The sequence below is a fragment of the Podarcis muralis genome, chromosome 7 (assembly GCF_964188315.1).
Source record: "Podarcis muralis chromosome 7, rPodMur119.hap1.1, whole genome shotgun sequence".
Taxonomy (NCBI): domain Eukaryota; kingdom Metazoa; phylum Chordata; class Lepidosauria; order Squamata; family Lacertidae; genus Podarcis; species Podarcis muralis.
In genome coordinates, this window is record NC_135661.1 from 60,872,134 (window position 1) to 60,899,417 (window position 27,284).

At 44.2% G+C, this 27,284-nt stretch overlaps 1 protein-coding gene across 4 annotated transcripts in view; it reads left to right on the forward strand.

The window, feature by feature from the left end:
• Positions 1 to 5,750: 5,750 nt before the first annotated feature.
• Positions 5,751 to 27,284, forward strand: part of RIMS3 (regulating synaptic membrane exocytosis 3) — a 62,487-nt gene continuing 40,953 nt past the window's right edge. Inside the window, exon 1 of one of the 4 annotated variants that reach the window (XM_028738989.2) lies at positions 5,751 to 6,237. In XM_028738989.2, the coding sequence (XP_028594822.2) occupies positions 6,181 to 6,237 (57 nt within the window). In that variant the 5' untranslated portion in view covers positions 5,751 to 6,180. Of the gene's footprint in view, positions 6,238 to 25,429; positions 25,839 to 26,119; positions 26,307 to 27,284 lie in introns of those variants that run through there. The other 3 variants (XM_028738991.2, XM_028738992.2, XM_028738988.2) reach the window with 3 other exon arrangements.

Genomic DNA, 27,284 nt, shown 5'->3' on the forward strand with positions numbered 1-27,284 from the left:
AGTGGTGAGAGTGAGAAGATTGGGAGGAAAAGGTTTCAGAAGCTGAAGAGGTCACAGGACTTAGTGAGCTGGGAGAGTCTGTGGAAGAGAGAAGTCCAGAATCGGAGGGAGAAGCTGAAGCAGGAGCTTGAGATGAGGGAGGCCATGAGGTAGAGATGAGTCAGACTGGTGAAGAGTCATGGTATCTCCCTCTCCTGCTGTGACAAGCTGCCCTCCCCCTTGTCTCCCAGAACCAGAAGAGGCAGGAAAAAGGCAGAGGAGGCAGGGACTTTCAGTCTCCACTTTCATGGAGGAACTCATCTATACTCATGATTTTTAATGCTAAAAATGAGTTTCAAAAGGGTTGTTATAATCTTATAGTCATATGATGTTCTTTTAAAACTTCAATAATGAGTTATTAAAATGTGACACCAGAGGGCACTGCAGAATTCTCCCCGTCAAATAAGTGGGTAGACTGTGTAGAAAAGGAAGCAGAGGAAAGAGAATGCCTTTATGTTTAGAATATCAAAAACATCGGTCTAAGAATGTTTAAAGAGTGAGTATAGATCCAGCCAGGAAATGTGCTGCTCTGCTCATTAGGCCTGACACTCAATCAAGTCTGTGGAGATTGTGTTTTTGCTAATAAAGAATCAACTCCATCTTTGAACCGTGTGGTTACTGACCAGCATGCTCCTGTGACAGAACCACAAGATCTACCAACCAAAGCAAGAAGTAAAAGAATTAGGTGGTCTGTGAGCACATTCTGAGACTCAGAATTTATTTTCAGTACCAGTAGTTTGTTGAACTCCTAGACTCCTAGTTAGTCCATGCTTCAACAGTCTGATTTGGTATGCAGGGGAAATGATATTTTTGATGCCACTGCAAAATGTCTACTGCAAAATGTCCAGAGATCTGCCAGTAGATCCTAGTCTATCATTGGTCCCAACCTGGAGGCTATGAAAGGTTTCCAACCCTGCTTAGCGGCCTGGGCAGAAATTCTGGAAAGGCAGGGATACATTTGTGGCCAAATGCAAACTAGCTGGCACACCCAAAGAGGGTTGAACTCCTTGTTTATCAGCCATGTCTTTAGCAGCCATGCTTCCCCCCCCACACACACACACACATGTGGTGTAACATGTGACCATGGTTTTGGGGAAATGCCCTGGCAGGGTAAGTTGGGCTGAAAGTTTTGCACTCCTGCTAGAAAGGAACTAAAATGAAATTTATTAGATGCACAGACACCTCCACAGTGGTGGAGCTACTTGCTCTGGCACCAGGAGCGTGTACATCCTGGGGTGTGGCTGGCACGTATCCCAGGGGCATGGTGCACGTTGGGGGGTGCGTGGAAAGTGGCGTGCGTCCCGGGGTGTGTGCAGCAAGCGGTGAGCGTCCTGGGAGGCAGGGGTGGCCGCGATGGCACCCCCCGGGATGGCACCCGGTTGGACCGCCCCCATTCGTCTGCCAGTGCACCTCCAAAATGTCACAAGTTGACTGTACACTATGCAGGAGATCTGTGCATGTCTAAGACCAAACAGGTGCTTCAGGCTTCACTTTCGAGCTTGAAATGGCTGCCCTAGAAGCCATTGGCTTCATTGGAAATTAATTTGGAAGCTTTGGTAGAACCTGGGAGGGTAAAGATCTAGGTTAACTCTCCCCCCCCCCAATAATAATTGCAGAGGGAACCTCAGTTCTACTATCTCAGTTGCTCTCGGCATGAAGCTGAGAGCCCAGAAAGTCTGCTCCTGTAATTTAAGATTATGCAGCATGCTAACATTTCTACACCCCTTTCATTGAGTATGTTCGTCCATGTGCATTGAAGGGGACCCATAAATTAATACATGTATGCCATCTGTCCAGAGGCAGCTTCCAGACCTACCTTTTAGCCACCTGCATCACCAGCTCTTCAAACACTCCAGATCAGTTCACAGATCGTTGATGGGCTTTGGAGTCAAGCCTATCAAGGAAGCCCTCCTTGAATCCTCTTAAGACATGTCTCAGAAGGCTAATCCTGTTAAAGCCATGCCGTTCCTTTTGCAGAGAACCAACTGACAGTGATCACTGCCAGGAAATGGCAAAGATCCAGCTTCTCTCAAGGTTGAGCGCTTTAAAAGAATGATTTGAATCAAGAGATTGAAAAAGATCTAAGATTCTCTGGTACTTGAGGCCTACAGAACAGTCTAGGTTTTTTTCTTTTTCTTTTTTCTTTATTTATGTTAGAAGAGCTGGCCCATGACATTTTGCAGCCTGAGGCGAAGGACCTACCGCTGTTGCTTCTTCTGCTCACTGATCCCATATACAAGAGCTGAGCAGAGTCTGTAAGACTCTGAAGTTTAAAACAGTTGTGGAGTACTTGTGTTCCTCCAGATGTTCCTATCAGGGCAAGTGGGTGGGCCTTTCCCCACCTCTCTTTGCTAGATGCCACACCCTCCTTGGAAGGGGAACGATAGGCCGTGGCGGCTGGGTACATGAGAGTTGTGTGTCTGAGCTTTTGGAGTGAGGCTCAGATTTCCAGACACACAGGCATGTCTGCTCTGTGCCAGACTTTCAGCTCCAGGGGAGTCTTTAGCATATGTGCTGCCAGGGTACAAAGATCCGCCCAGAGCCCCCAGGTCTGACAAGCGCCACCATTGTGAATGACAAGGGCCACGTCTTTGGTAAATGAGCGCACAAAGTCGAAAGTCCTTTAGTGAAACAGTAGGTATACATTTCGGTAATACCTATGTATTACCTAAGTACTAGGTATAGAGGCATATATTACCTAGGTATATATTCTTGAGAGTCCCATGGACTGAAAGAAGATCAAACCTATCAATTCTAAAGGAAATCAGCCCTGAGTGCTCACTGGAAGGACATATCCTGAAGCTGAGACTCCAATACTTTGGCCACCTCATAAGAAGAGAAGACTCCCTGGAAAAGACCCTGATGTTGGGAAAGATGGAGAGCACAAGGAGAAGGGGACGACAGAGGACGAGATGGTTGGACAGTGTTCTCGAAGCTATGAACAAGAGTTTGACCAAGCTGCGGGAGGCAGTGGAAGACAGGAGTGCCTGGCATGCTCTGGTCCATGGGGTCACGAAGAGTCGGACACGACTAAATGACTAAACAACAACAACAACATTACCTAGGTATATATGTATTCTGTTTTTCTAGCTTGATCAAAATTATTTATTACCGTATTTTTCGCTCTATAAGATGCACCAGACCACAAGACACACCTAGTTTTTGGAGGAGGAAAACAAGAAAAAAAATATTCTGAATCTCAGAAGCCAGAACAGCAAGAGGGATCGCTGCGCAGTGAAAGCAGTAATCCCTCTTGCTGTTCTGGTTTCTGGGATAGCTGCGCAGCCTGCATTCGCTCCATAAGACGCACACACATTTTCCCTTACTTTTTAGGAGGGAAAAAGTGAGTCTTATAGAGCAAAAAATACGGTATTTCATAACAGGTAGATAGTTAAGAGCTTAGTGCCTTAGTGCAGCGGGTGCCTGGCACCCCTCAGAATTCAGCGCCCGGGTGCCCTGCGCCCCTTTCACCACTAGGTAAAGATAACCCTGTTCAGCTCCCTTGGAAACCTAACGGGGAAGCAAGATCTGCTGGGGTGTTAATTCTGCGAGCTCCTCCATACTATGCTCAGTCTGTATATATGTGTAACTGAAACGATATATCCAAAAGACTCCGTGGTCTCTGTTGACCATTCCAAGGAAACTGAATCCCGAGGAAGCACAGGAACCCCTGGAGTTTCTTGCTGATTAGAGGTTGGAGCGCCTGTTTGCATCTTTTATCTAACTTTCAAACTCCTGTGGCATATATTGTGCAGCCACGTTCGATGTTTTTGTACATTTTATTTCCTAAAATAAGTTTTTTAAAAGTAAATAATGTGCTGTTTTTATTTCTTTCTCATAGCTGCTTTGACTAGAATGTTTCAGAAAAGCAGGTTCGTTCAGTAAGACAAATATATGTTAGGATCAGAATGGAATCTTCATAAAGCGTTATCCAGGAAAAGAATATCCTGCTCATGCATGGTTTTGGCAAGGGCGCTAAAAAATACACAAATAGTTTCTCCTTCTGCCCCATACAGGAAGGACAGAACAAAGTCTGGCCGGAATTGAGGGATTTGCAGCTGGGCCAGCTGTGAGGAATTAATTAATTGATCCCCGGTCACATTGTGGACAAGGAGACCTATGGGGAGCTGAAAGATGGCCTGCAGGGCTCCACTCCTCTCTTCTTAAAAGGGGCTTAGCTCTAAGGAATGTTTTCTGAGTAAACACAGCATCCTTGAAAACCCAGGAAAGGAGACTTTGATTAAACATTCAAATATTGATTAAACCCTAGGAAGAACTTTTTCAGGGCTAAAGCTGTTTTGACAGTGGAACAGACTCCCTAGATGGTGGACGGCCCTAGGATCATTAGAGGCTTTTAATCAGAGGTTGGATGACCATGTATCAGGGATGCTTTAGCCAAGATTCCTGCATTGCAGAGAGTTGAGCTAGATGACCCTTGAGGATCCCTTCTGAATCTACAATAAAGTTTAAATTCAAACGGTATTTATCAACCTGTCTTAGATTTGGAGTTGCCAACATTTCAACCGGCGACTCTAGTTGTGAGCTTCGTAGCAGGTAATGATAGATAATGTTAGTGGGTGTTAACATTTCTTTTTGTGTTTGCAAAGCTTCAGCTTGTGATATTCTTGCAGACAAAGTTTCTGATAAAGGCACAAGAGCAGGCTAGTTTTCCACCCCCATTGGAAAACTGGCACGCCCAGCCCAGCTGGCAGTGAGTGTCATTGGCAGTGTCTTGTGGAACTCTCTGCCAATAGAGATTCAGTAGGCGCTTTCTGTTTCTTTTAAATGCCTGCTAAAAACTTTTCGATTCCATCAGGCTTATGCAGGCAATTAAAGAACATGTACAGTATTTCCATAATAGCTGGCTGAGCTCTGATTCTAACTTTTTGATACTTTTTAAAATAAGTGCTTCTTTTTTTCTTTTTGAAAAAAAAGGTGCCCGGTTCTCACCATGATGTTGTTATAATATATGAGCCACACTTTTAACATTTGAAAGGGAGAAAAAGAGTGCCAGTGCCCTTGGGTACCCCCAGAAAAAAGCACTGGTTTTTATTGCATGAATTTATTTATAATTGTTGTGACTCCTTATTATTATTATTATTATTATTATTATTAATAGCAAAATATAAATATTATTATAAATATTAACGAAGCAAAACAGTCTACCCTTCAGGAGCTGATCTATGTGTCAGTCAGTCAATGTTTGTTACGGCAAACAGCCAGCATATTAAACCAGAAATTCTGCATAATTCTCTACATAAACAATAAAAACGACTGATACGGGGTTTTAACAGTCAATATACTAATTAAGTGTACTTAAAATACGTGTCCAGAGGAATAAAACACCATAAAAGAATAAGAGATTTAACTAAGAACTGTAGCGGTTTATGGTGATCTATATATGTAATGCATCCTTAAGCTTTATTTGATGAGCTAGCATTTATTTAATAAGGTGATATGGTCATCCGTATATCAGGGGAAGCTAATCTAGTGCCCTGCAGATGTTTTGCATTTGCAGCTCCCATCAGCCTCTGCAGCCAGCTTGACTACTGGTGAGAAATGTAGTCCCAGCAACAGCTGGAGAGCCACAGGATTTACCACTCCTGCAGTAAAGAAGGCGTTGGACTTTCCTTCATTGCTATTTTTTAAACAGAAGCTAGATGATCACCTGTCAAAGGCTCTTTAGCTGTGATTCTGGCATTGCAGAGGGTTGGACTAGAGGACCTTTGGTGTGCCATCCTTCCAACCCAACGCTCTAGGATTCTGTGTTCCAGTCTGGTACCCAGACAACGAGAGCTGATATCCCCACCGGGCAAAAAAGGCAATTGATGATTTGCATGCTGAGATGGAAGCAAAACTGCAGGGTGGAGACAGGTGTGTGTGTATGCACGCACCCAGTGTTTTCTTAACCGGAGCAGCAGCTGCATCTGAACAGCACAGCTCAGAGTAGCACTGTCCAACAGTTGGGCTTTCCCTTGCCTCCGCCCCAGCTGTGATTTCCAGAAGGGGATGCTGTGCTGCCACTGCTGAGAGAGACAGCTGGTACCCACCCCGCTCGTTTAAGGCTGCATCGTCAGATCCTGGCAAGCATCTTTCTACAACAGCAGAAGCAGGGAAAGGCTGCGAGAGACAGGTGGATGCATGCAGGAGGCAGCGGGGAGCAGCTCTTCGCCAGTGGCAGCAGGGAGAAGTGGGGAGGTGAGTAGCTACTAACAGCCGGCTCGGGGAGGGGGGGAGCATTTGTTCTTATTCAAGGCGGGAGATGTTCTCTTTGGGAACAATATGGATGTTGTCTAGGAAGGGTGCGCAGCCTTCTGGTCTCCTGGGTTGTATTCAAGCGGCTGCAATTTACTCACAGCTGTGATACTCTCTTAAGTTCGACAAAGGGCCAGCCTGGGTTTTTATTCAACCCCACTCCCAGCAACGAATGGACTAAAGGGACTGGGTGGGGAATGGTGTGTGTGCATGCACAGAACTTGTCTTTTTCCTACAGGTCCTAAGGAATTCTGGGGTATGTGCTCCAGAGGGCTGTTGGTCATCAGTTCTGCAGATGTCCCCCTCCCAGTATTATGGAGGAGTGCATTATAACCCCTTCCCAGGAAGAGTTCTGACTTGTTTTCCTGTCTGTGACTGATCCTGGTGATCTTATGCCTTTTGCAGCAACCTGTCTGTCCATGCCCCATAACATGCTCCCCGCCACTTGGCTCAGTGATGGGGAACATGTGGCCCTCCAGGTGTTGTTAGATGACAGCTCCCGTGGCCATGGGCTATGCTGGCTGGTACTGATGGGAGTGTAATCTAACAACATCTTTAATTTTGCTCCACAACTGGAAAAGCTTGTATCTGCTGGTTTTGCATGCTGGGTGGCTGTTCTAGGTGCAGCAGCAGAGTGAGTTAAAAACAAACATGGCAACCCAACTGGAAGTGACCCTCTCTGGGGAAAAAAAACCCATCCCCCCTGAAGTGTGTGTACTTTTTACTCCAAGTGTTTCCCTGCCAACAGTGTAAAAATATGCATCACGGTGTTTAATGTTTAGAATATTTAGAATCTTTTTTCTCACAGAGACTCCTAGAAGCTTGAAATAAATAACTCATCATGCAAATTAAGGCAGTGGTCCTCCTATGCAGGTTTACTTGGGAATCGGCTCAGTGGGTATGATCTCTGAGTAACAAGAAGGCATAGGTTTGGGTTGCATGTGTTTCTGCCATAAATTAGTACCCCAAAATCTTCTACACAATATTTTGTTTATCGTCTTACAATCACCAGTCAGGTTTGCCAACATCTTTACTGCTCTTTGTTACAGTACCTTTGGTAACAGTTTGATCCATACGCATTGACAAGTATAAATCTCTTTAGGTGGGTTTTGATAGCTTTTTTCTTCTCTGTGGTTTTTAATGAGTAAATGCTGCTTTATATACTTTTTATATTTAATTCTCTGGTTGTATTCTTGTTGTGTTCTAATTTTGGGAGCCACATTGAGATAAAATTTTCTATTTTTAAACAGTGGGTAAAAATGATTTAAATATATAAATAATGATAATTTCCATGTTGTGTTTCACTTGCTGGTTTCTATAGCTGTTATTAAAGGCAGAAGAGCATGTCAGTCCTTTCCCCCCCCTGCTGAACTGGCAACCGTAGCCAAAGTCCAGCCAAAGTCCATTGCGACTAACTACCCAGCTAGATTTATGTAGGAATTCCGTGTTTGGAGCTTCCAACAAATTTTTCTGTCCTCAGAAATAATGGTGTGTGTGTGTGATTTGGATTGGGGCCTCTGTGCAAAAGGAAGAGGTCAGGTCCTGGCCCCTGTGCTAATTCCCCACATTAAAGCAGGCCATGGAACACAGGAAGACATGAAGCTGTCCACTTTGGTGGGAAGCATACAGCCCAGTTCTGCATGTTTTTACTTTGAAGTAAGCTCAGTGAAGTTTATTCTTAGTAAGGCTACATAGGATTGTTGCCTTACAGTGCAGTCCTTTACATTTCCATTCAGAAGCAAGACCCATTCAGATCAATGGGACCCTTTCCTAGGTCAGTGGGTATTGGGCTGCAACCTGTGAACTGACAGTTTTAGGTAGCTTGGGATGAACTGAGTCGATGGACCATCCATACTGGACTGTGGTTTGGTTCTGTTTTGTTTTTGAATTGGTTTACACTGGGCCATCTGCACATCTTCTCATACTGGGATTTTGTGTACAACTGCTCCTATTCCATCATAAGCACTAATCATTATGAATGCACAATAAAAATCATGTTTGGATACCCAGTGTCATTGGTGGACTGTTCTCCTGCAGTTGTTCAACAGTTGGTCTATTGAAAAACTTGACAGAACATTTGGAGAATGTTCTCCTAAGTCCACCTTCTCCAACCTAGTGCCCTCAAAATCTTCTGAGACTCCAGCTGGAAGTCTGGAGAGCTACAGGTCCCCATCCTAGATCAAGGTTGTATCAAGACAAGCAGGGTTTTCCCCACCTTGCAATCTGCTAGCAGGGGAATATTTATCAGTCAGTCACTACTTGAAGGGCCATTCCGTCCACGTTCTGTTTAAATAACTGCAAGAAGGGAGACCAGGAGAGGGGCTCAAAGTGGTTAGCACCATCAGTAGTGAACAGCACCTGGGCAACTGACTAAGCAGGTACGCACAACGGATCACCTGGTTATACTCTTATTCCCCACTATGGTGAGACATATCATGTTTCTATTTAAATCATAGTAATTATTTATAATTGAACCTATAAATTAGCCTCTTCAGTTTTATGCAACTCTCTTTTTGTAGTGGGGTGGGTGTGAATGCACTTCCTTTTTTTATTTTGGCCGCATCTGTGACCACTCTACTGCTGCACCGTATGCAGTACCTTTGCCCTTCATAATGTGGTTTCGTGTAGCTTTAACCAGATAATGAATCAGTTGAAACTCATATGATTAACTGATGGAGATTTCCTAATTGACTGGGAGCACGCTTGGCTACTGATAGATCTTACCTCTTTCTGGTAGCATTGCCAGCTTATCAAGGGGAGTGGGTGAACTTGTAGAAGGATGCAAAGTAGCAACTGTTCATGATCATAGAATTGTAGAGTTGGAAGGGACCCCAAGGGCTATCCAGTCCACCCCATGTAATGCAGGAATCTTTTGCCCAATATGAGGCTCAAACTCACGACCCTGAGATTAAGAGTTTCGTGTTTTACTGGCTGAGCTGTGACATGCTACCTCCAGGGTCAGAGGCAGCTTGCCTCTGAATTACCACTTGCCGGGGTTTAGCAGCTGGAGAAAACTATTGTGCTCATATCCTGTTGGTGGGCTTCCTTCCCAAGGGCATCTGGTGGCCTGCTGTAAGAAGCAGGTTTTGGACTACGGTATATCAGCCTTTGGTTTGTTCCACCAAGGCTGCTCATATGCTGTTATGTCCAGGAAATAGCTGGTTTGGCTGATTTTCTCAATTGAACAGCAGCCAGAGCCATTCCCAGGTACTTAAAAGATTTGAGACCTATGGCCATAGGCACAATTTGCAGAAAATTTGAATATGCTCATTTGTATTGTGGGTGCAAATTTAGAATCTAAATGTCACAGAAGGCAAGCCAACTGACTTCCCATCCAAATCACCCCAAATTAATTCTTCTTCAGTTATTTTGCACTCTACCCCCAAACCAGTTCCTTTTCCATTCATTTGCCCCAATTAATTTCCCAACGGATCCTGTTATAATTCAATTTTCTTTATGTTGCCCCATTTTGTGTCCCCAAATCATCTCTAGATAAGGTGATCTTAAATTTATTTTGCCAAATTAATATTTTATGCAATAATTCAGATCATTTCTGCCAATTCACCACCCCGACACACACACACACACACACACACACACACACACACACACTCGGAACACTTGGGGCACATAGGAAAAGATTGGGAGCCTGTGCCCCATATGACCACCCCTAACAGCAGCCAGACAGGAGCTGGAGAGGTAGGAGTTAGCAGGTGAAGCTTTACATGGCATTTTCATCTGCTAAACTTAGGAGATCAGGCTGTTGTTAAAAGCACAAAAAAGCAGGGGCCATTCGAGAAGTTGGCAAGCTTTCTTTTCATTCCATTCCTATGAGGTGCAGCCAGATCCCACACAGGTGTAGGTAATATTCACTGTATTCAGTATGGTCTGAGTTCTTTGGAAGTGTCCAGCCTAATCCAAAATATGATTATTCAGAAGTAAATCCCATTGAGCTCAACGGGGATTGTTTCTTAGTAAACCTGTTTAGGATGACAACTTTGGCTAGGCACAATCCAGCCAAAAGAACTCTTAAGGCCCAGTGATTTCAGTGGGAGAGAGTTAAGCATCTGTTTCACTTGTGGAAATCAGTGGGACTTGCACTCAGGCAAATTTAAAGACATTATTTATTTTTGCAAAGCTTTTCCAATTACACATTGATTTGGGGTGGAGAGTAAAACCCTAATAACTAAATCCCCCAGTACTAGAATTTAGCCATGGCGTTTTCATGAAAAAGTACTTGTATGAGCACATACCTACCCAAACTGCCAATTCTCCACAACCAGTTTGCACAGATCAGGAAGCAAGACTGGTCAATCCAGTTCTCATCCAAACAAACTGGGTCCAGAAGACCTCTTCTTCGAAATGAATCACTGAAGGTCACACAGCTGAAATTCCTGTGGGTAGGCAGTTGCAGAGTAGAAATCCATTCCCACTCCACTAACTTAACAAAGCTGTATCCACAACCTTGTTTTGCAGGGGTGGGGAACCCATGACCCACAGGCCAATGTGGCCCCCGGGGGTGGTCTCTATCATTGCCTCCTCCTTGTGCTGCCTGACACCCTGTACAGGTTTTAGGCTTGAAAAAAGTATTCTACTGGATCCATTAGGAGGATTTTTTTCCAAAAATACCACGGAGCATGGAGGTGTTTGCAGAAGCACCACAGCTGGGGAGGAAAAGGTTAGACCAGGGGTCAGCAAACTTTTTCAGCAGGGGGCAGGTCCACTGTCCCTCAGAACTTGTGGGGAGCTGGACTATATATTTTTTTAAAAATGAACGAATTCCTATGCCCTACAAATAACCCAGAGATGCATTTTAAATAAAAGCACACATTCTACTCATGTAAAAATACGCTGATTCCCAGACTGCCCACGGGCTGGAATTAGAAGGCGATTGGGCTGGATCCAGGCCCCGGGTCTTAGTTTGCATACGCATGGGTTAGGCTTAAAATATATTTATAATTGTGTGTGTGTGTGTGTGTGTGTGTGAGAGAGAGAGAGAGAGAGAGAGAGAGAGAGAGAGAGAGAGAGTTGTGTGTGGTGGCCATGCCCACTTTGGCCCCACCCACCACTTGCATGTGTTGTGGGAGTTGAATTCCAGTGTGGAATATTAATTTGGGGAAATAAATTTTAGATCGCCTTGTCTAGAGATGATTTGGGGGCAGAAAATGGGGCAACTCCAGAGGTCTGGTTAACAGGGAATGCAACCCTCAGGCTGAAAAATGTTCCTCACCCCTGTTGCTGGGCTGAGGTGAGGAGAGGGTCCAAGAAACTTTTAACAAAGGATCAGACAGCCAGGGGTTAACAGGCTACCTTCAGCCGCCAGAAGCTCTCTTCCAATTAGCTTTAATAAGACAGCAGCAGGTCCCTTTGGGGAAATGTGGCTTGGACTAATTGGCGGCAAACTTAAATGATTTGCCCAAATGCTGGGAATGTAAAACCGATAATGGAACAGGGGTGGCGTGTGCATGTAGAGTGCACAAGGCCAAGAATGAGGAATGCAGGGAGGTCTCTGAGAGTGCCACCTTTGCATCTTTTTAAATCATTTAGTTACTTGACCAGTAGAAATCCAACAGGTGAAGCAACCCACTTTCCACAGTTCCTCCTGTCAGCCAACAAGGAAGCACATGGAACTGACACTTCCTGGTGGTTAACACAACAAAATACAAAGGAAAGAGAGGTGTGCTGGAAACTTTATCCTCCCTGGTCCTCGGCATGTGGGGATGCACCGTGTTCTTTTAGCACTCTGCATATTCTCTGGGGCACTGCTGCATGTAATCCAGGTGTTGAGTGGTAGAGCTCTGGAACCGAAAAAACGCATGGCCAAGGCTGAGTCATGGTGAGCTCTGGCTTAGCATAAACATTGTGTAAAGGTAAAGGTAAAGGGACCCCTGACCATTAGGTCCAGTCACGGACGAATCTGGGGTTGCAGCACTCATCTCGCTTTACTGGCTGAGGGAGCCGGCGTACAGCTTCCGGGTCATGTGGCCAGCATGGCTAAGCCGCTTCTGGCGAACCAGAGCAGCGCACGGAAACGCCGTTTACCCTCCCGCCGGAGTGGTACCTATTTATCTACTTGCATTTTGATGTGCTTTCGAACTGCTAGGTTGGCAGGAGCAGGGACTGAGCAATGGGAGTTCACCCCGTCATGGGGATTCGAACCGCCAACTTTCTGATGAGCAAGCCCTAGGCTCTGTGGTTTGGACCACAGCACCACCCTTCCTTGGTTAATCTGGGGCGTCATCCACATTATTGCTTGAAATAACCATGTTACAACAACTGCCAGTGTGGCATCTGAATCACTCTTTCACGTGTCCATCCAGGAAATTAATCCAGCTACTCTGGATTAACACTAGTGAGGATTTGGGTGGGTACACTTATCACTAGAAATATCAAGTTTCAGTGACCAGGGTGGGGGAGCAGTTTTTGTCACCCACCCACTCTGAGGCTTCAGGAAGGGGAAGGTTAGAACAGACTGTGTTTCAATTAAAATTATCTGCATAAACACACTGGGAATCGTTTTTATAGTATTACTCCAGATCAATAACTAGAACGGGGGTGATGGAAGGGATTATGCATAAATGCCTCTTGTTTTTTTCACTTCTCAGACAAGGAGGCATTTAAAGCAAACCTTCAAGGCTATGCTAAACAAGCAATTAGCCTGGCACTGTATTACATCACTCAGTGTACTGAGACAGTGTCTTGTCTAGAGTGGCTGATTTCATTAGCACCACGACAGGGCCTTGTATTATCTGAGAGATAGCAGCTTATACAGCCCAAAGCCCAACAGATCTCTTTGGTGCCCTGCTCCTTAATTTCGGAATGAAAACTTTAGCTGTTCATTTATTTCAGAGTTTTTATACCCCAATTTTCCTCCAGATCTGAGCACAGGGTTGTTTGCAATATGCACCATAAATTATGAACAGTGATATAAAATAAAACAGAAGAAAACCATGCATCCATTATTTTAAAAAACAGCAGCACTAAGCCTAAGCTCCAATCGGCATCGACTTCATCCTGCTCCAAACGCCTGAACAAATAAATATATTTTCGCTCGTCACGTAAATATAGCTGCTGTTTTCATGAATATGTGCATTTTTAAATGCACATTTTACTCCATTATATGCATTTTTAGACACATTAATTAGCCAATGAACCGCATTTCAAAGTCTGGAGGCAAGTGAATTCCAAGGGATGGCTGGGTCGCAGTCTGTGTGTGTTTCAGGAAGAGTGAATAGGTAGGTTTACCTGTAAATGCTAACAATACCAAATTTCTCCTCCATCCCTAACGTAGGGTGACCAAAAAAGAAGAAAGAAGAAAAGCAGACTGACCACCAATATTTTATCTTTCATAGTAGTGCACAAGAGAACATGAATTTAGCGACATAAATAGAAAAATAGCCTCTTGGGGGTCCTGAACATAGGAAGCTGTCTGATACTGTCAGACCATCCAACCATCTAGCCTGGTGGTGTTTATATGGGCTGAAAGTAACTCTTTGGGAGTTTAAAGCTGGAATAATTCTTCTTTTAGCATTATTCCACAAGATCCTGAGTTGGCAAGGATTAAATATGGGACCACCTTCATCCAAGTCTGGGCTTTCTCACTGAACTATAAGCTGATTTTAATTCTTGTTTCTTTTGTTGCCAAAGGCAATAGGTTTCCATCATGCTGTAGCAAAATAATAGTAATAATAATTGACGATGAAGGGCTAGAGGGAGTAAAAGCAACAGTGCTAGAGGCTAATGACTTAATTGGAAATCATTTAGGAAACTGCAAGAAAGGTTGAAAGCAAACCAGAACACAGATGAAGTCAGTAATTCTGGTTTAGGGGTGTACAAGACTTGTTTTAGACTGGAAATTATCTTAATCTAATGGATTATTTTGCCAGATGTCTGGAAACAATCTGGACTGAAGCCAAGGTTCAGGGATACTAGCATGGGCTGAAGCCATGGGTCTGCATCCGTGTACCAGGCCTGGACAAATGGAGGTGGGGAGAAAAGGGACACAGCTTCAGGTGAAGAAGATGATACTCTGTAGCATCTTCCTCAGCCAGTGATCCTCCAGCCATTTAGGCCATGACTCCCATCAGCCCCAGCCAGTACAGCCAAGCCCAAAGCATCTGGAGGCACCAGGTGGCAGAAGGCCATAGTAATGCATGCTGGAAATGGTTTGAATTTTGAACACACAGTCTCTGCCCTAGAAACGGATGTCTTGCAATGCAGCAAAAAAAAAAAAAAAAAAAAAGGATTCTGACATATTCATTTTGTTTTAGGTGTTTTTATACCACCCTTCAATCATATTCTCAGGGAGGGATGGTGAAATAAGAAAAAAGAAAACAATTAAAATGCAGGTACAAGTCAACCCAAGGCCACAGAAATATAAAACAGTCAGTTTTCAGATTAAAATTGTGTCTGAAAAGCTTGGAAGGGAAGGTCTTTGGAGGCTGAAAAGACATGATGATAGGAACCAGGTGGTCACCTCTGGGGAGAGCGTTGCACACCTGGGGTGCCACCAACAAGAAGGCTGCCCTCTGGTAGCCTCCTGCTTCATGTCAGATGGTGGGGGAACCTGCAAGGATGCCCTCCACTGAAGATCTCCATGGATAGGCAGGAGCAGATGAAGACACACTCTTTCAAGTTCCTTGGTCCTCAGGATTTAAACATCTAAAACAGCACTTTGGACTGAGCCTGGAAAAAGAATGGGATCTTGCGTAGCTCACAGGGAATAGGTATAATGTGAACATAAGTACCTGGTCCCAGTTAAGTACTCCAGTAGCCACATTCTATGCTAACTGCAGTTTCTGAGCAGACTTCAAAGGCAGGCCCACATAGAGTGTATCAAAACAGCCTAAACTGGAGGTTACTAGAGCATGGATTACTGAGGCCAGGCTATCTCTGTTGAGGTAGGGGTACATCAGTCTTTTAGAAGAAGAAGAAGAGTTTGGATTTGATATCCCGCCTTTCACTCCCTTTAAGGAGTCTCAAAGTGGCTAACATTCTCCTTTCCCTTCCTCCCCCACAACAAACACTCTGTGAGGTGAGTGGGGCTGAGAGACTTCAAGGAAGTGTGACTGGCCCAAGGTCACCCAGCAGCTGCAAGTGGAGGAGCGGCGACACGAACCCGGTTCCCCAGATTAGGAGACTACCGCTCTTAACCACTACACCACACTGGCTCTCTTTTAAAAGAATATCTGCTTGTTTTTGGCCTTCTCAAACCTTAGGGCCCTTTCAGACGGCTAATGGCCAAAACTCTAGCATCCGTCACTGAAATCCTGTATTTGTGGAACCTCTAAGCAGAGGCCAAAACAAGGAAAAGCATGGTGGGTCTCAACATTATGCACATGTCTGCTGAAGCCTTGGTGGGTCTGAATATACTGATGAGGCATGGAATTTCTCTGCATTTGAAAACCGATGCCTTGCTATCTGATTTCCCCCATGCTGACCTCACTAATTTCCCCCATTTCTAAAACACAGACACTCTTTTTGCCCCATAGGGACACCCCTCCCTCCTTGAGAGCTTCTCTTTTGTTTGTGGTAAGCACAATCTTCTCCAGGGTTTGCTGCCAGCCTTTTGGAGTTCTCCCGAAGGGAAGATTAAGTTTTGTTGTTGATGAGGCTGCAGTGCCCTAATGAAACCCAAGCACTTGCTTTGCAGAGATCAGCTTCTGCTTTGCAAGTAAGAGCAAAGTATGACTAAGAAGCCATCAAGTAAGGGCCCAGCAACTGAGCTCTCTGGGTGAGGGGACGCTGCTTGATCCCTCCAACAGCCTTCCCCAGGGCAAGCGAAGGGTATTAAGGTTAGACATGGATGACCCTGCCAATTTTTGTTTGTCTCAGTTTCTCATTTTTCTAACCAATTCTCCACATTTCCCCATCAGTTTACATATTTTTAAGTCCTCATGGAAATTCACCAGCATTTTAATGCAATTTTCTCCACATATTCACATTTTGTATGGAATTTTGCCCAATATAGACACTTCCTCAAAGCTTTTTTGAACATGTTACTTGGCATTGCAAAATTCAAAGAAGTGTGAATTTCAAAGGCTGGCTGTGTTTGGTTTGTGAATCGTTTCGTAAAGTGTGAATTAAGTAGGTTTTCCTTTAAATTGAAACTGCATTGATTTTCTCCCCTCATTCCTCATAAGAGGGCTGTTGGAGATCACTGCCCAAGCGGAGGGGTTGTTAGTTAGGGTTAATCTGTTTCTGGTTGTGTTAATTTCACCTGTGTTTATTCATAACTGCATTCCATACTTGTTTCTGCATTAATTTCTCTCTCTCTCTCTCTCTCTCTCTCTCTCTCTCTGTGTGTGTGTGTGTGTGTGTGTATGTATATATACACATACACACATAATATCCATGTGAAAATTGTATTTAAATGCCTATTTTGTTACAAAATAGGTATTTAAATATAAACACATACTTTGGGATAAAGCATAAATGAGACAGAATGGATTTATAAATTAAATTGGCACATGTAAATTTGACACAGTACACATTTCATCTCAATGTGTGCATTTCTAAACATACTTAATCTTAAAGTATACATTTTCATAAAAATGAATGTTGACTTTTTAAAAATTTGAGGACTATATTGCAAATTTTGGAGAAGTGCAAAATCCAAAAGATAATTGCATTTCTATCTGTTTTTAGTCTGGGACTTGTGAATTAGATCAGTTCTCTTAAAAATATTGAACATATATATATATATATATATATATATATATATATATATATTGTTGATACTACTGTATTATAGCTGCCATCCCAGGAATCTAGCTGCTAAGCAGAGGTCACTTCCAAGCTGGTGAACAGGTGGACTGGACCAGTGAGTGGTTAAAGAGCTCAGTCTGTAACCAGCAGAGGTGGTTTTAAGGCAGCGTGACCCAAGCAGAGAGGGTGCCCTGTAAGCATGTGGCTGGTTATGGGAAGGAGCCATGAGGGCTCTGACAGCGGCTGTCTTTAGCCTATGCGCCGCTGGGGTGCAAAGATCCGCCCAGTGCCCCCAAATTTAGTTTAGCCACCCCAAATTAACTTTTATTGAGCTTTTCTTGGGAGGGGGAAAGCCAAAGTTTTTGACCTTTTTAAAGGGGGGGCAATATTTGAATCTACGGAGTAACAGAGTGAAGGAGGAGGGGCAGGGACTTTTGCTCCATTGCTTTTCACTGCCTCCGATTGAGAGAGACCGGTATACAGTAGTTATACATTTGGCGCTCCCCGGAATTCGGCACCCGGGTGCATTGCACCCCCAGGTAAAGATGGGCCTGGTCCTAGAGTCCTCCCACCTCCTTCCCAAAGCATTTGGGGGGGGGGACACACCAAGGAGGCAACCCACCCTCCCCAAAATAGCCCAACGAGGGCTGAGTATGCTCTGAGGCCTGTGAGCATTATCAGACACAGGACGTTGAGTGTCAGTTGGAAAAGAAAAAGGGGAAATAGAGATGTAAGAGAGGAGAGTTAGTGCCTGAGACCCTAACTAACAGTTTATAGTATTCTGGGGTAAAGGAATTGTGGATTTGAACAGCAGCCCTTCTATTGGGCCCTAGCAGTTAGGGGATGAGGCTATACGGCAACATTTCATTATAGTCCCACTGGTAAACAGGTACTATGAAAAAGCCTGAAGTCTTCAGTACACTCTTCACTCTCCCTGCTGAAATTGTCTACCCCCCTCAGGACATTGGGGAATGCAAAGTGATACAATAGTCACATGTTTGAGCGGAGTACCTTGCAAACAAATAACCAGGCATGTGACACACCTGCCAGGCACAAAGGCAACTCAAGGGCTTCCAAGCAGCTCCCCTGCGACTCAACAAGCACCACATTCTCCCTCGGTTCCACTGAGATATGTTTGTGCAGCTCCTTGGGTCTGATTACATATTGATCCTGGTGGCAGCTTCCATTAAGCCCAGTTCCCCCGGTGCTTGGCCTTGCTTCTTCATAGCCCTGATGATGGAAAATGCAAAGGCTTCCCGCAAAGCATCCTGGGAACTGAAGTTTAGCAAAAGCGCCGAGAATTCATCACTGGAGGCCTTGTAGAACTGCATTTCCCAAGGTTCCTGGGAAAAAGGAATGACTGGGAATCTACTTTAAGATGTGTAGCTCATGCTCTCAGTTGTACACTGATGAGTCATGCCAGTTCCTGCCTAGGCTCTTGTTCTCACACCCTTTTTTCTCTCCTCTCAGTTGAAAATTAGCATATAAGGGCCTGGCCGGGGGCGGAGGGGGGAGAGAGAGAGAGAGAGAGAGCAGGGACCACACTTTTTTGTTGTTGCTTAAATTACTCTGTAAAGGACTATACAGTGGTGCCTCGCAAGACGAAATTAATTCGTTCCGCAAGTTTTGTCGTCTTGCGATTTTTTTCGTCTTGCGAAGCACGGTGTCGGGAAAGTTTTGGAAAAGCTTCAAAAACCTCAAAAAGCTTTAAAAACCTAAAAAAAAGGCTACCACACCGCGTTCTATGAGTTGCTCCTCGAAGTCAAGTCACAACTGTATTAACGGTGTTAAGAAAAAGGAAACAAGCTTGCAAGACGTTTCCATCTTGCGAAGCAAGCCCATAGGGAAAATCGTCTTGCGAAGCAGCTCAAAAAACAAAAAACCCTTTCGTCTAGCGAGTTTTTTGTCTTGCGAGGCATTCGTCTTGCGAGGTACCACTGTATACACAATGCTGGCAATAGTCAATAACTGTTCTAGTTTTAATAAAAATACCCGAAGGAAGCCCATTTTTCCATTGGTCAAGACACCTCTGTCAAATCTTACATTTTGAGACCCTTTTCTTATCCTTACTTGAACAAACCTTTAAATGCAAACTGAATCAAATCCTCCCCATCCCTACCTCTGATTTGTGGTGCGCCTTGGGCCTAGAGGGAGAAAGCAAGTGAGTGGACGGCAGAAGTTGTGGGAGGAGGAGGAGGGGAGCACAGTGGTGCCATCAGGGCCTTGCGGGCAAAAGCTTGTTTCACACTTGTGAGTAATTAATCCTTCAGTGTGGCAACACCTACCCTTTGGAACTCTCTGCCCCTTGATATTAGGCAGATGCCTTGGCTATATTGTTTTCAGCACCTGCTAAAAACGGTTTTGTTTCAGCAAGCCTACCCAGGCATGTAATTTTAACATGCCGTTTTAACATGTAATTTTATTATGTATAATGGATTGCTGATTTCATTTGATTCCACTATTCAAATACAATCTTAGCAGCGTGGGTTATAGTCACTGGGAAGCAGCAATGATATTGCCCTGATGACGTATGAATAGGCCCTCGGTGGAATGATTTAATGTGACAATTGTAGTGGATCTGCCTCTAACTGGTCCTCTTTTCTTTTCCCTCCTGCTCCCTTGAAAAATTGGGATTTGCATCCTGTGCCTTAAAAGTCTTCATCATTTGCATGCTTCCCTGTGATTGGGCAGCACAAACTGCAAAGTCCTAGAGGATGCCCAGTGAGAGAACTGCATGTAAATTGCAGCATTGGTTCTTGTTACTATGTCAGAAGTGTGATGCTCTGGCAGATCAGCTTATGGGCATCAGACGTGCATCTCAGTGGCTTCAGATTAAGGGGGCTGTGATTGCTGAGCTGCTCCCACAGAGAGCAAGATATATAGAGAGCAGGGATGAGGACTCGTCTTCAGCCAGAGGGGTGTATCCCTTTTGGGGCCCCCCACAGAAGCAAAAGTGATTAGAGCAATGGATATGGATTTAACCTTTGTACAGTACGGTAGTTTCTACACCCAACTCACTCACCCCTCTCTGTCCTCCATGCAGGAAAGCAAGAGGTGTTATCAGAGTTGAAGGACAAATCCCAGCCAGGCAAAAACATGCAAGGAGGGTACAAAGCGAGGCCAGTGGGTGTTGTGACATTGGGGGTGTCTTGGGGGACTGCATTTGGCCTCTGGGCCTGAGTTTCTCAACCCCAATACAGAAGGATGAAAACAGGAGTCTGGTTACACGCTAATCTTGATAGCATTTTTTTTTTTTAAAAAAAGAAATGTCCCCATGGAAATTCATCAGCGTATAATGTGAATTTCTCCTAAACGTACACATTTTTGTGTGCATTTTTGCCTAATTATACATATCTTTGCAAAACATACTTTCCCTAATATCCCCCCTTATGCTCACTAATTGTGCTTATGCATACTTTAGCTTAGTATATGCATTTTTGTACACACTATTCAGATGGAGAAATGCATTGCAAAATTTGGAGAACTGCAAATTTCAAAGGATAGCTGTGTTTCAGTTTTTTTGCAACCTGTGAATTGGGAAGGCTCATCTTTAAATGCGAGCTGAACTGAATTTCTCCTCCCTCCCTTTATTCTGGCTCAGAGCCATGTATCAGGCTGCCATTGAATTACCTTGAATGGTACCTTTTGCCCTCTTCAGTAATGACCTTTAGAAGCGCAAAATCTCTCTTAGACAGTGGCATTTCACATAGTGAGCACTTGTCACACCCCTGTTCTCCTTCCAGGAAGCGCTGCCTGAACACCCCAACCCTCACATGTTGCTATAGGCTTTATTCTGCCTGCTGATAATTTACTCTGCAGTCGCGAGTCCTGACCTGGCTACTGAAGTACGAAGTATGTCTGTCTGGAAAAGCAGTTGACTGGGATAGGAGGAAAAAAGATTACATTGCTCTGCCCAAACAACAGTGTTTGGGAAATGACTTTAGCTCAGTGGTAGAGCACTTGCTCAATTCCTGGCATCCCTACATAGGGTTGGGACCCCTGTTTGAAACTCTGGAGAGTCACTGCCGGTCAGTGTAGACTATACTGAGTTAGATGGACTAAGTTAGATGCATTTCTGTACACATTACTTGGCTGGAGAATGGTAGTGCAAAACTTGAAGAAGTGTGGTTTTCAAATGATGGCTGCATTTTTGTCCTTATTGTTTCAGAAAGTGTGAATTGGGCATTTAATTTCTCCCCCATCCCTTCTGAGATGACAAAACTTTGTCCAAAACCCACATGGATTAGGATACTGAGAAATCATTTACAAACCTCTCCTCAGATGCAACGGGTTTGTGTGTACATTCACACATACTTGCCTTCTATGAAGGGGCCAATTCCAGCTTAGATGCTACTGTTGAGGTCTGCTATACGTATGATGTTTCTCTTCTTTGGCCTTCCCCATTTTTGGTGACCTCCCCTGTGTGATGGGTGGTGGATAGACTTCAGCCCTCTTCACTGACCTGTGCTCTGCAAAGATTGCTCTCAGCCTCTTCTTTTATCCTGAATTGGATTAGGAAAGTTAATCAGCCATTTGATGGAGGTCTCAACCCTTCCTGCACTTCAGGATTAAGAACCTACTGCCAGAGCTGCTAGCCACTTCTCTAACATGATAATTGTTTCTTGGCTGCTAATATATCCTGCCCCCCCCCCCCCTGCTTCCTTGCAGTGAGAATAGCTCTGCCTTAGGAGAAAGAAAGGCTCCGGAAGATACTGGTATTGCCTGTTGGTACGACTGTGCTCTCTTGATGTCTAAGCCACAGGGAACCTTTCCTTCACAAGAAGAAAGATAAGAAAGCTCTGATTCACACATGTATGCATGTCCTTTGATGACTGCAATGCACAGAATACCACAGAAGCTTTCTGACATCAACTTAAATGCACTGCTTTTCAACAGAGTTTGTGAAAGCCAGGGCTACACAAGTGGCAGAGTGGGGTGGTGCGATCCTGCAGTGGCAGAATGGACTGTGCTGCTTCAGACTTCAGGTAGGGGGCAGTACCATTGTTAATGGTCTCTTATGTGTTAAAAACCAACCAACCCCAAGCTTCATTCAATTGACAAGGAAATAGGGAAGCTTCTAATCCAGTGTGGTGTTGCATTACTATTCTACTTGCACGGAGTCCCCACCACCACCTATAGGCTGACGGGGATAGTCCAGTCTAGAACCTCAGAACTATGCCACTATGTTCAAGATTTTGGGCTCAGTATTCATATTCAGCAGCATGAGTTGATGTAACGCTGAGGCAACAGAATAAGAAACCTTATTCTCTGAACTGCATGTGGAAAGGAGATTACCATTTTTGAATACTCCCCTTGTTCCCAGTTAATTGAAATAAACAACATTGAGGAGAGCAATTCTAGCCTAACCCTGTCCCTCCTGTACCTGCTTTCTGCTTGCAAGGAGAGGTTTTTCTCCTTGATGTAGGAAAGCAGTAAAAAAAATATGATTGGCCCACCAGGAGTGATGCAGATCATTTTACCACCATATTGCTTGTTTGTTTGTTTGAAACATGCCTATATTGCCCTTCAATTAAACAGAACTAGAGTAGTTTTCAATAGCTCATAAAACACAATGCATTTGCAACAATAAGTAAAACACTTTATTGCAGCAATAAAAAAGCAATTGCAGCAGAAACGTTCTAGGCAGTCTTCAGGGATAGCCCTATGCACAATGCACTGCGGTAGTCTAACCTGGAAGTTACCCAAATGTGGGCGATTGCAGCTGAGCTATATCCATCCATGAGGGGTTGCAGCTGGCAGAGCAGCCTTAGCTGGTGGAAGGTGCTCCATGACACTGAGGCCTTGTGGGTCATTAATCACAGAGCTGGACTAATGAGCATCCCCAGGCTGTAAATATGATGCTTTAGTGGAAGTGTGATGATTTCCAGAACAGGCTGAGAAACAGTCCCTTGGACAAATGAACTGTTCAGCAACAGTACTCCTTTCTTGTCAGTGCTGAACTTCAGTTTATTCATCCTAATCCACTTCACCACTGCCTCTAGGCAATGATTCAGCACATGGACTACTGAATTTGTAGGCCCACTCTCAGGGGTCATTTGTAAGTGTGTGGTAATCAAAGGTAAAGAAATCAACAGATGTGCAACCCAATTCAAACTTGATATTATTATTATTTACCCTTTCTTTATGAGGGCAAGAGATGCACTTGTGACCAACTTTGGCTTTGTCCAGTGGAGGACTGAATCTGGAACATGGGGTGTAGAAGGAGGAGGCACAGAAACTTGATAAGCTTTAAAGATGAACCAAGTGTAGAACACCATAGCTTACAAAAATTTTATGGTTCGTTTTTAACTTTCCAGGCCTCTCTGGCTTGCAGCCATCTCTGGCCCTCTTCTGCACCTTCCTAAGGTACTGTTGCCTGGCTGGAATGTGTTCTTGAGTTCTGATAATGGCCCTTGCTTGTCAGGATGGAAAGATTGCTCTGCCCACTTTTGTATCTGGCCCCTCCCACCCCGGAAGGTTGCCCATGAGAGGCCATTGGGCTGAAAAAGGTTCCCCATCTCTGGGCTAGAAGCTATATACTGTATGAGCTCTTTGGGTCAAGAAGTCAGTCCTAAGGAATGGGTGTTCTCTTGGTAAGCCCTGGACATCTAAGCCAGGATTTCCGTATAGCAACTGCTGCCATTACTACTTCACCTCCTTTTCTGGGTCCTCACTCTACAGTTAAACGGGAATTTCAGTCCATTGACAAGCCTATTAAGTTGCTAAGAGAAAGCATCTATTCCATCCTCCATGAAACGTGGGACAAAGATATGTGAGGCTACATTTTCCTTGGTCCCTGAGGAATGCTGTTGGAGTAAATTTATTGTTCAGCAGTGGGCAATGAAACAATTCCAGGTGACTTCACTGGAGCCAGGGTTTTCACCTTAGTCTTCAAACATCTTAATTCTGGAGCCGCCTTTGTCTCCTGCACCATGGCCAGCATGGACAAACGAACATTTGGATGCATGGGCTATTTTATACTCAGCCTAAGAATCAAGTGCTCTGCAAAACAGAGCAACAGCGACAAAAACAATGCTTTTTAGAACTGAAACAATAGTACGCAGATATTCAAATTCGCCCCAGAATTTCATTTGACAAATTTTACGTACAGAATTTTGAACCTGAAACTCACATTTAAACATTGTGTGAAATTTTAAATGAGTCCAATTTTCAGTTAGATTTGTTGGCATCTCCCGATTAGTTTGATTTGGGCAGGTGTCAAACCTCATAAACTGTCACCTCTCAAATACTAAATCCGATTAGACATAGGCCCAGTACACACAAGCATAAATGTCACTTGGTATCTAATCACTCAACAAATCCCTTATGACTCTCGGCTCAATGTCACAAACAAACAAAATTCCCAGCATCCAAATTTTACCCAAGATTCTACAGTTTCAATTCACCTGATCTTGTTTGTGGATCAGCACTGAGGCACAGGAGCAACCTTATGTGCATTGATTAACATATCATTTAAAAAGGAATACTGATGTAATGAGACCATCACATCTGGATTCCTTTCCTGTTGTGATTTAATCAACGCACTTATACGTAATTACAGCATCAGAAACAAACCCGTCAAGATCCCTATGTTGACTGGCGTTTTGATCAATGCACATTTGCTCTCCTCCACCTGGTGGTCTGTCAGTAAGAAAGAAAAATACATTATGCAAACCTGCAGCAAACTGTGCACCTACCAATCCTGAAATTAATTTTAGAAATCATTCTAGTCAAACCAGAAACCCACAGAATGAAAACAAGATGGAATGGGGTGCACACCCACTCGTCCCTGGCAATTTGCATTTGAGGTGCTGTGAGGTGATGCTGAAGCTCTGTCTGTGGCATGTGATCTGCGATGTTCAATTCATGCATGATACAATCACTGATGTCGCCGCCATCAGAAGATGGAACGTGTTCATTTGCAGCAACTCACAGTGGCAGGCAAATTCCAAAGAAGAGGAGCCCGTTTGGAAGGATTTTAGGGAAACTGTGAGGGTAATGGGGATGCATGTGCTGTGTGCGTCACCACTTGTCAGTGATCTCATTAGCATTGTGGAATAATGAGCCAGTGGTTTGTACTGCTGTGTTTGAAATCCAGAACACTTGGAAGATAAATATCCTGTGTATTCCGATGAACCTTGAACCTTTTCCATTGAGCCTTGAACCATTAGCACTGTACTGTCTGCTTTCCTGCACTGGCTCAGACCCAGCGCCGTATCAGTGGTACAGGGGTGGGGGTGAATGCTGCGTGTGGGTTCGGCAGATTCTTGCCCCCCTCTACATTTCCTCTGTGGCTAATCCCTCCCTGTCACTGTATACTATCCCCCCCCCCCATGACAATAGAGTTAATGGGGTGGGGAGGAGGAGACAAAATATTTCTCTCCCCCCGTTTCATTTCTGGAGGGGAAAGAAATCCAGAGGCTGCTTCCCACATGCTCGGACTTTTCTTTCTTTCTTTCTTTCTTTCTTTCTTTCTTTCTTTCTTTCTTTCCTTTTTTCTCCCTCTCCCCCCCCCTCCAACTTTTGGCTGTGAGGAGAATTGGGTCAGCAAGGTAACCATGGTAATGCTTAAGCAAAGAGAGTCTACAATCCAGCCCCCCTCCCCACCATCTCCCTCTCCCTCTCCCCTTCTCTCTCTTTCTCCCTCCAGAAACCCTTACATTACAGATTAACTAGATTGTCAGCTCCAGCAATGAGATTTGGGGCCTGAATCCCTTCCATTTGGGGGCCACGATTATTCCGATCTATTTCTGGAGGGGAGGTGGAGGGCGGGTTGTTGAGCTGCTTCCGTGACTCCATTTACACTTGGATGCAATATAGGACCCGTCCATCTCTAGGTAAGGAGCATCCTTCTTCCCATCAGCATTGATGTTTATTTTCATTGATGTTGGGCAAATGGGGGAGGGGGAGGGGGGTGTAGCATTACTTTTGCAATAACCCTTGGCAGTGTCAATTCTGGGTTGGCAAAGCTGATTTTTTTTAAACAAATACAGTGAGGAATTTGTCCGCCCCCCTCTGCCAAATGACTGGGTCTATGCATTGTATTTTCCTTGGCACAAAGGGAGATTTCTGTTTGCATTTCGCATGCATGGCTCTTTCAAAGAACAACCAAGCTGGCACCATGAGGCAAGGATGCTAAAAGATGCATTCTTTTCATGTCCTGCCACCTCTTTGCTTCCTAAGGGTCCTGGCAGGGATGACAGGTCATCAGGAATGTGAAATGGATGCATGATTTAAAAGAAATCTCAGAACAGTGTCTAGAGGCACAAATCTCACACATTGAGTTCAGTGGCCTTTACTCCCAGGTAAGTGGATGTATAATTACAACCTGGTTGAGCATCTGTAATCCTGTTAGCTGGTGATTGCCTCACTTCAAACTCCCCCCCCCCCCATTCTCTCGAAATAAGTTTTTCATGATTTTAGAAACCTGGTATCTTTGAGAATGTTTTAATTTGCTAAAAAGTCAGAAGATGAGGGACAGAATCCTTCTGCAAGAGAAAGACAGCAAGAGTTGGGAACTGCTGGAGCTTCTCTTGCAAACCTTCCTCTCTTCTTGCTGTTTATTTGGAGAGAAATGATGAGGAAACAAACAGTGGTTTGGTTTTGGGATGCTGAAGTGAATGATGGTATTAGCTGTTGTGGGTCTTACAGCAGCCACCCTGTGGCTAAATTAGCAGTGCAACTCTCAGGGTTTCTTTTTTGGAACTACCTTAAAGGCATAAACAGCCTGGGAGAGCCAAGGAAAAGGTAAACCGAAAAGACAGGCTTAGAAAAATAGATGCCTCGTCTTGTGTTCCAAAATGAGCAAATAAGCACCCACCGTTTCAGTTTTTTGCCTCACCTTCTCTTTCACATATTGCATTGCCAGCAATCTTACTGGCATCGCTGTGGCATAATGATCTAATTTCTGCACCCACCCTAGTCTGGCCAATCTCAGCAGCAGCAAATAAAGAGCAGGGCGGAAGAGGCAACTGACATGGTCCTTTCTACCTGCTTTTAGAGAAGGCTGCTTTGATTATTGTTGTTGTTAATCATAAATGAAACATAAATTTGCTTCATTTATGAATCACTCCCAATGAAGCATATCAAATCAATTTCACAATACAATAAAAACATACAGGACAATTTCAAATCCAATGCAGATATCGATTGGGATAAAAATCTCCACTTGGAAGTCTTATTGAAAGAGGAAAGCAAGCCCTTTTACTAACACAAATGTTCCCTCATTTAGCTATCTATGGATACAAGAGGTTTGAAGGATTATTGCACCCCACATCTTTCTG